Raw genomic sequence first — 8,918 nt, forward strand, 5'->3', positions numbered from 1 at the left:
ATGACTTGTTTGATGTCTTTTTAAGTCGAGCGATTACAATTCGTGATCCTCGGGATGGTAGAGCTCGCTCATGAGCCGGTAGATGTACGAGGGCGCGTGCCCGCCAAAGTTGGAGATGAAGAGCGTGATGAGCTCGGGCGGGACGTAGTCAAACACGGGACAGTACACGTTCACCTTGGACAGGATCTCCCCTAAGACACAAATTGTTCACCGTCAATGTTGCTTGTTTCCGTGAATGCGTGCAAATGTGTCGGGAACACAAACTGTTCTCACAACTGTATGCCAGCGCCGATTAATAACGAGCGCGAGTTGCTTTACCTTCAGCGAATGGAAGCACTTCATGCGGTGAGACAAACTTATGGAAGGAGTTCTCCTCATTTGGGAACTGCAATAAATTTGACGGTCAGCATGATTTTGGAGCTTAACGCTGTCTGTCAAATAAACGTCTCGTCACCTGAGGCGAGAGCTTGAACATGGGCGTGCAAACGATGAGCGGCGTCGAGTGGTGCTTGGCCGCCAGGGCCAGCGTGTGCGTGCCGTTGACGGCCCTCAGGCCTCCGTTGGCGAGGACCGTCTGCGTCCCGATGATCACCTGACGGGCGGAACAAATGCGCCGTCCTCTTGGTTACGACGTCACAAAATCGCCCGCCGCCTCGATTACCTTATTAACGCGAGAGATGACGGCAAATATGGCGGCATCCGCGATCACCGTCGTTTCAATGCCAGCTTCTGACAGACTGGTGGCCATTTTGTGTCCCTGATGGAAACACCAAACAGAAATCAGCAAAATATTTGACACATTTATTGTAAAATAAAATAAAAAGGTTGTTTTTTTTTACAGCTCAGTGCCGCTTACCAGACAGAAAGGCGCACACTCGGCGACAATGACGTGGAACTTGCGTTTGCGCGCGGCGTCTTTGAGGAAGGCCTCCACGGTGCGAGAACGGCCGATGGTCATGATGACCTCGTTGGAGTGGATGTGCTCCAGCGCCTGCATGGAGATGTTGTCTGTCGTCCCATCTGGAAGAAGCCGCCATTTAGAAAGCCAAGATGGCTAACGCAGATCAAATGCAACACTAACTCACAGAAAAAGTTTCAATTTTATTTTTTTTTTGCCACTGACCCAGCTCCGTCAGCAGCTCGTTGATGGCCTCGATGACATTGGCTTTGAGGGGAGCGAAATGCTGCCGGAAGTTCTCCTCGCTGAGCCCTCCCGTTGTCAGCAACTTGTGGAGAGACTCTTGCTGGTCCAGCTCCTCGCTGCTGCCCCGGGACCTGCAAGTGTGCGTATATCAAATGTCAACACCACATGAAGGACACCCAAAGGAGAGTCGTAATCATTTTATCAATCGTAATAATAATAAAATTATATTATTTTAAAAGCTTAGCTTTGTTGATTACATATAAAATAAAATCTATATTATTTATAAAATATAATCTCGTTTTTGCTATATTTTTTTATAGTTTACTACAAATTTGACAGCATAAATGTTCATAATTTACTTCTTTATAAAGAACATTGGTAGTTTTATTTTACTCTCAGCCCATCTAACTGTATACAAGTCAATTTTCCATAATGTATCCCCTTAAATTTTTCAGGTGACTCACCTTGCATACTCCTCTCTGATAATCTTGAGCACACGTCTGATCATGTTCCCGACGGTGGTCTCTGATGGCTGGGCAGCGACCATCCGCCTGCCCTCCTTCCGGATGATTTCCATGAGGTCGCCTGAACAAATCAAAAATACACACTAAGTTATGCTCCTTTCGGTGGGAAAGCACAATAACACTCGAAGACAAACATATCATTTACATCATCATATTAACAAGAATTCAAAGAGGTGCCTGGGAGTCGGCAGCATCTTTCCTTTATGAAAATCATTTGTCTATGACATTTGTCTACTACGAGGAGCTTCACTCACTCCAACATGGCGTGTGTTCTCGACAAGGAAAAAAAATATTGTTAGAACATGACAGTTGTTTGTTTACATTCAAACTTCAGCTTGCAACCAATACATGCATGCAAGATTACAATTTTGGCATTGCAAACATGTTCCTCTCTTGCTGAAGCGGTATAGTTATGTTAGTATTGGTGTAATGTAATGTGTTATACTGTCAGTGTGTAGTGGAGCATAGTAATAGTTATAGACAGTCCACGAGGACAAAATATGCAGTAGTAATCTAGATATGAAGGGTAATGGTGGGGGAGGGGTCGATCTCAAACGGTCTTCCGTGCAGCACCTGCGCTGCTCCAGCGAGCCTGCGACGTGATCCTCCGGAGCAGCGATGTCGTTTCTCGGGCTGTTTCCGCAGAACCCCGTAAAGGTCCGGTGCCGCTCCCGCCTCGCTTCAAGTCGGACAAAAAAGCCTCGATTCGCTCGCTCAGCTCCGTTTCTTTATCCCCGCCTGGCATTGTGGCAAGAAATACAAATTGTTGTCCCAGGGAATGAAAAAAAAAATGAAGTTATCTCGTGAGTGCGTCGAGTGTGGGTAAGACGGCCATTTCAAACCAGGAAGCGTTTCAGGGCTACATCCGGGTCAACACTGACTACGGCGGTATCTGATTGGTTGAAATCTGGCTAATGTTTGCATTGCATCATTTTTTCATCGTGCCGCTAAACTGTTAATTTACGTGAATCTCAAATGAAAATGTTTTTGTATCAATTCAAATACAATCCATCCTTGTATTGATTCGAACATTTTTTCAAAATTGTTACGCCAAGTTGTGACCCACCTCGTATTAAATGTATGAGTCTTTTGTAAAGCTCGTGGGGGGAAAATTGTACACACTAAAACCATCCAATAGTTTATTGAATAAAAGCCCATGACAAATTTACAAAATGCACCAGTCAACATAAAAATCGATTGTGCACAATGCACACGGTCTCTAAAATAAAATAAGTCAAAACAAAATCCCCATGGCAGGTGCCTTTGTAATGAAACAGTTTCAGATCAGACGCAAACCTCCCGAAAACCATGTAACCGCACCTCCTAAGTATCCCTAAAGAGAGGAAGAAAAAAAAAACTTCTTAAGTACATCGGATGGATCTGCAAGTGCGAGAAATTGGCATGAGCTGCTTGCTTACGTCAAACGTTCAATTTAGTAGTGTAAATAAATGCTTGGAGGCTTCACATACAATTCAGGTGGTTCAACAAATTCCTTGTTCAGGCTCGAGCTGGGCAATAAATCCAATTGGGTCAATCCTTTTAAAAATCCAATCGTTGAAAATGTGCTTGTCTACTGGGTTGTTAAAAACATCCTAATGTTTTTGTGAGTTGTGGCATAATGCTGGCTAGGTGCTTTACAAGTTTCCAATAGCGACCAACCCATTAATGTGGCATTTAAGCACAAACTACTTTTGTTAATTTGACATTAAAACTGGTTTAGGATCAGTATACATTACTGTTCCATGAACATTTTGCGTGGAAATTATCTTTGAATAAATGAAACCATTAAATGATTGGTGGATTTATTGGATGAAAATCGATTACAATTTTAATCATCCAGAATACGTGAAAAGAAAAATTTTGAGATTTTCTATTTTGGCCATATTGCCCATCCCTAGTTCAGGTTATTTTACAAACGCTGCTGCCGTTATGTGAGGTGTCTGTCATTTTACATGACTGAATCATAACATGCAAGAGTTCATTTAAAGATGGTGACCTAATTCATATATGAATGTAAAAAAAAAAGAAGAAAAAAAAGACAATATTACAGTGACAAATCAATTTCCCAAAGAAAGATAAACGTGTACATGAGATTGGGGGGGGCATTTACAGTTTGAAAACAAAAAGAAAACTCAAGAGAACCATATATGCAAATGGAGAGAGACTTAACACAGAAGAAGAGCGACGTACAAACAAAAGCACACGTTCAAATAGCCTTCACTTGATTAAGAGGGTTTCCTCGGCAACATTCTTGTGGCATATCCGGTTCCAAACAAAAACAAGCTCTTCATTCGCGGGAAGAACAGTGCAGACAGACACACGGCGTCATGTGGCGCATCTCTCCGCCCCTTGCAGCGCGCGTCATGTTACAAACCGCCTGATCGTGTCTAGTGTGTTGGACCATTGCGTTAGTCTGGCATCTTTGAAACAATTGAATTTGCGGAACACCCCCCCCCCCCCTAAAACTTCCCTCAGGACGCGTGTCAGTCGAGCCGGATGATGACGAGCGCCGGCTCCTCTTCTACTCGATCAGCTTCTTGGCCTTGAAGAAGCGGCGCAGGTAGAAGACCTGCCACGTGGCCAGCCCGATCAGGCAGCACATGGAGAAGATGCTGAAGTACAGCACGCGCGTGTTGGTGGACTCTGTTCCGGACAGGCAGGTAAAGGCGTTAATTCACGAGGACAAGTCAACATTTGCCTTCAATAACTCGCAGATTCTTCACTATTCTAAAAGCTGTAGTGTTTTGAGGTTTTGCCTGTCACAAAGTCAAACTGGCTAATTTCTCGCGAGGAATTTACCATTTGTGTCCCTCATCTCCTCCTCTCGCTTTTTCATGTAAGCAAAGTCGTTGACGATGGACTCGGAGAGGTCCTCCAGCCGCCGCAGCTCCACCTCCAGAGGCTTCAGCTTCTCCACCTTGGCAATCTGGATTCACAAAGCGCACACAACATACAATCAAGCCTTGCCAGTGGCAGTCAAGTGGATACTGGTTATTACCAAGTTCGTCCAGTAGGTGTCAGTGGCAACAGCTTAAAATATGGTGAACTCGGTTTGTTTGTCACAGAGCTTTTTGAGAATGCTCATCGTCTCGCCGTCTGAAGCAACACGGTTCAGAAAGTAGCTAAAAATGCAACGGGACCTTGTCGCTGGCAGCTTTTTGATCTCATACAAACACTTGCGAGGAACCACAGCAGCACGGCATGGCTGTGCGCCATGTGTGTGCCAAGGGACCGTTCCCAGCATGGTGTCTGTTGGCTTATTATCAAGCGTAGCGTGAGAACACAACAGAAGTGGACTACTACTAGGAGATAGTCGTAATATTTCTTTCATACAAGATGCTAAATAAAGCAATATTTTATAGCACTTAGTAAAATTGTTTTCGGAGTCCTAATTATCAACATGTAGAAAAATATGGCGTACCATATTGTTGCTGTTGGGCAGAAATGCTATGGTAAAATTTGGCCAATTTCAAAAAACATTTCACCAAAAATACAATGCAAGGACCCTTACGTCTTCATAGTTCTTGGCCTCCACGCCATGCTTCATGTCCAGCTTGACCAATTGATCCTGCACTCTTCCGGTTCCTTTTAAATCAAGGGCAGCAAAAATAAATATCACTTGCTTAAAAGTAGTATTCTCTCGTGTAATCAGATGAAACGTACCCATGGGAGACTTGCTTTCAAAGCACACCTCAAACATTTCGTAGTCCTCTGTGGTGAATGCAAACTTTCCTTTGGTGGCATCATCCTTGCTGTAAAGCAAATGGCCGGCAGAATCTGTGATCTACAACAAGGAGACATTCATTTGGTTATTTTACAGCCATATAGCAAAATGGAATGCAATTGGGGGAGACAAAACTGACATATTGAAGACTTACGGAATGATGACCAAATATATATATTTTTTTTTTAAATCCCCAAATTGCCGAACAGGCCAAGAAGGTTGATATAATTATAAAGCAGGGGTCGTAACCTTATTATACATTTGAGAGCTGCATCTCGGGTGCTTCCAATTTGATATACACTTCTTACATATAATGCGCTCAAATTATTTTATTATATTCAGCTATGTGACGACAATGCCCTTGGTGATGGCTTTCCCAACAACATTTTTAGTATGCGTTTTGTTTTGTTTGAGCGTCGTCACATTCCCACTTGACGTGTAGCTAGGTGGCTAGCATGCTAACGTTAGCAGCTGCCATTTGTGCGTGGAGCGTAAAGAGTGACGTGTAACAGCCGGCGGATGCAAAACGCACATTATTTCCCCCCACGTGCATCATTTTTATTATTATTATCATAAAAGCACATTTCACAAAGACATTGCGAACTTCAAGTAAATGTTGACGTCAGTTAGCTGCAACTAATTAGCTTATTTAAACCAGGAAGTTGTCGTTTTGGGGCCCGCGTCTAAGTCAGCCGCATTAGCAGTAACTAGCTACATTTAAATCATTTCAAAGCGAGTCTCGATAATAAAACGTGTTTATTGTAATATGTCGAACGTAACGTAATGAGCTTCCGTCGATCCGTGGCCTTTGTCCGAGCCGGCTACTCGGTCCGGTCGGGGCTCACCTTTAGGTTGGTTTTGGTGTTGCTGTTGGGCGACTCGGATATCACGTACTCCCCGGTGACGAGAACGTCCTTGTGGATCTCCTCCCGCAGGCACTTCCTCGAGTTGACCGGCAAGTTGAAGGAGATGGCGGACGCCAATTCGATGAGAACCGGTAAGAGCAGGAACGCCGCGAAGCGAGCCATGTCTGAAACCCTCTCAAAGCGAGCGAGCGAGCGACCAGCCACTGCCAGCTAGCCCGCTTAACAGCTTCCTATTTCGGCGGCACCAAATCAGGTTGCAGCCTGCTGCAGCGGCGCCGGCTGGTCGGAGGGGGGAACCACACGTACACGTCACATTTTGCCACATCAGGCCACTCGCCATTTGGCGTTTCACTTCTTGCGGTCTCACTTGTCTCTCGGATGTTTAAATCATAGATATCTAAGTGTATATCACGGATTTATTAATTTATCAGTACTGTATATCAGTTTGCCATTCACCATAAAAAGGGGTACTTGGGTTTATAGCGTTTGCTTGGAGTTTATTGGGTCAGTGAACGCTGCTACTTGTATTGTAGGATATGAAAAGCCTGTCAAATATTAACTCTATCTGGGTCATACACATTTTACACAAACAATAAATCTCTTATCAGTTGCTTATTGCAGCACGATCCCATCCAGTGACGCTTTTTGACCTCCTCATTGCTCACGTTCAAAAGCAATCGCAGGCGTCATGCTTATTTCAAGCATCGCCATCATCATTTTTTTTTAAATTATTCCTCATCATGCATCTCGCAGATAGCCGCTTACATAAAAAAAAAAAAACGGCCCAGTTTCCACGGAGACATCCTCGTTCCGAGGCGGGGATACCGAGTGGCGAGTCTGGCGCGAGAACGACAATTATTGGACGGAGAAATCCCTCCCGTGTCGCAGCTCGGTGCGTCAAATGGTTGCTAAGAATAGCAACCTCCTCGCCAGTCGCCACCACCCAGGCTGGCCCTTTTTTAAACTCGGGTGAACTTCAAGTATAACGCCTACAAAAAAAAGTGGAACCATTTTCCAGAAAAAGATGTGAGACGTCAGCTCAAACAAACAGCTTTGGGTTGTTCTGTTTCAAACACAATTAGAGTGGAAACCAAGTCAAAAATGTATTTACGATTTTATTTTCCATGTGATCAAACCAGTCTAAATGCAGTATCCGGATTAATATCCGATTGGTGGAATAAGAATTAAGAATAATCCACCCGTTTTCAGTCATCCAAGGAGGCTGACCTTTTAGGCAACATCGCCCCCTGCTGTCGACTGAAACTGACATTTATTGTCTTTTTTGGGGCGGAGGGGGTTACAACGGACATAGTGTCTAGGATATTTTGCTCAACTTTTTTATTCCCCATTTTCTGACCCTAAAAATTACAAATCTGCTTGAAGGCCAAGACTTGCCACGTTGATTTTCGATTTTCAACGTTGCCATGTGATGATCGCTTTAGCCACGAATCGCGCGGCAGCAAGCTGACCTATTTTTCCAAAGCACAAAGATAAAAATTCCTTGAATGTGGCAGGCAGGCTGACGCAAAGCGTCGACACGCCCCTGACGCTGACTGCTGTCAATCGTCGACAAAAGACAAACGCGCCCAAATCATGTACGCCAACCGCAATCCGCGTAAAGACGAGCCAAATGAATGTTGACTCTCCGGATCATGCTAACTGACGTTGCATTGACATCCAAGGTATTCTAGTAAAGTACATTTCCATAAAAGGAAATACTATAAAAGTGCATTCATTTAGATGTCTCCGCCCTAAAACATTCATTACTTGCACTGCCAGGTCATAGAAGTATTCATGGTATGTTACTGCACTTAAGTGATTGATTCAAAAGCTATCAAAAGTATTTTTCTGACAACTTTCTTCCTGGCATTTGCTTAGCGATATCCGTATTTTCTATTTCAGGCTTGTTGTAAAATATGAATGTTTCATGGCATCCCCTTTCTTAGCAAACGGCACGTTGCCGCGGCAACAACATGCGACAAAATACAAAGCTTACAATCAATAGCCTTTCATCTTCAAGTGGAAATCGACCTTAAACGTTTCTTGACAATAATGTGTTATATGTGACCTCGCTAGTCTAAACATGACATTTTGATTCATTAATATTACATTTGTGGAATAAGAGTTATGAAGCAAAATCCAGCCGTTTTTGTCCATCTCGGGCGGCGGCCATTTTGCCACTTGCTTGCTGTCGACTGAAGATGACATCACAATGTCACCTGTTTTCTGAAGCTGAGCTGCGATTGGTTGTTACCGGAGACCTGAGCAACTGTGATGTCATTTTCACTCGAAAGTGGCAAAATGGCCTTTTAAACGTCTTTAGATGAAAGGCGGCAAGTTTAAAGACGATCGGATCATCGGAGAAGTTTGTTCAAATAGATTCTTTATAAAAGGCTAAAAAAAAAAAAATATGGCGACAAATTGCAACGTAAATAAAAATGGAGGACTTCCTGTTAAGTTTATCGTGCGGCTCAAAAAAGGTTGTTCTATACGTCGTAGGTTGTTACATATTCCTCCCAATTTTCGGGGCTCTAAGTCAAATGAGAAAGCTTTATTTGTTTATTTATTTTTTATCATTTTATTTATTTAATTATGACACACAAAATTTGATGCCCTGCTCCCATCAAATAGAATCTCACTTTTTTTTTTTTCTCAATAGG

The 8,918-nt window shown here is 43.4% G+C and overlaps 2 protein-coding genes across 2 annotated transcripts; both read right to left on the reverse strand.

Annotated features, from left to right (window-relative positions):
* Position 1: 1 nt before the first annotated feature.
* Positions 2–2,669, reverse strand: eif2b2 (eukaryotic translation initiation factor 2B, subunit 2 beta). The gene is made up of 8 exons (XM_077552479.1): positions 2,242–2,669; positions 1,609–1,729; positions 1,124–1,275; positions 857–1,020; positions 662–757; positions 455–592; positions 319–385; positions 2–191 (listed from the first exon to the last, which is right to left on the reverse strand). The coding sequence occupies exons 1-8, from the start codon at positions 2,411–2,413 to the stop codon at positions 34–36; spliced, it is 1,068 nt and encodes a 355-aa protein (XP_077408605.1). The 5' UTR covers positions 2,414–2,669; the 3' UTR covers positions 2–33.
* A 124-nt stretch (positions 2,670–2,793) lies between these two features.
* Positions 2,794–6,509, reverse strand: tmed10 (transmembrane p24 trafficking protein 10). The gene is made up of 5 exons (XM_077552481.1): positions 6,238–6,509; positions 5,332–5,452; positions 5,180–5,253; positions 4,468–4,594; positions 2,794–4,311 (listed from the first exon to the last, which is right to left on the reverse strand). Exons 1-5 carry the CDS (start codon positions 6,418–6,420, stop codon positions 4,190–4,192), a joined length of 627 nt encoding a protein of 208 aa, XP_077408607.1. The 5' UTR covers positions 6,421–6,509; the 3' UTR covers positions 2,794–4,189.
* Between the last annotated feature and the right edge of the window lie 2,409 nt (positions 6,510–8,918).

This window comes from Vanacampus margaritifer, chromosome 19 (genome assembly GCF_051991255.1).
Source record: "Vanacampus margaritifer isolate UIUO_Vmar chromosome 19, RoL_Vmar_1.0, whole genome shotgun sequence".
NCBI classification, from domain to species: Eukaryota; Metazoa; Chordata; class Actinopteri; order Syngnathiformes; family Syngnathidae; genus Vanacampus; species Vanacampus margaritifer.

Coding starts and splice junctions, on each gene's coding strand:
- eif2b2 (XM_077552479.1), bottom strand. CDS start 2,413: ATGCCAGGCGGGGATAAAGAAACGGAGCTGAGCGAGCGAATCGAGGCT. Junction 1,730..2,241: donor GGCTCGCTGGAGCAGCGCAG/GTGCTGCACGGA, acceptor TGATTTGTTCAG/GCGACCTCATGGAAATCATC. Junction 386..454: donor TGTTCAAGCTCTCGCCTCAG/GTGACGAGACGT, acceptor AATTTATTGCAG/TTCCCAAATGAGGAGAACTC.
- tmed10 (XM_077552481.1), bottom strand. CDS start 6,420: ATGGCTCGCTTCGCGGCGTTCCTGCTCTTACCGGTTCTCATCGAATTG. Junction 5,453..6,237: donor ACACCAAAACCAACCTAAAG/GTGAGCCCCGAC, acceptor TCCTTGTTGTAG/ATCACAGATTCTGCCGGCCA. Junction 4,595..5,179: donor AGGCCAAGAACTATGAAGAC/GTAAGGGTCCTT, acceptor TTGTGAATCCAG/ATTGCCAAGGTGGAGAAGCT.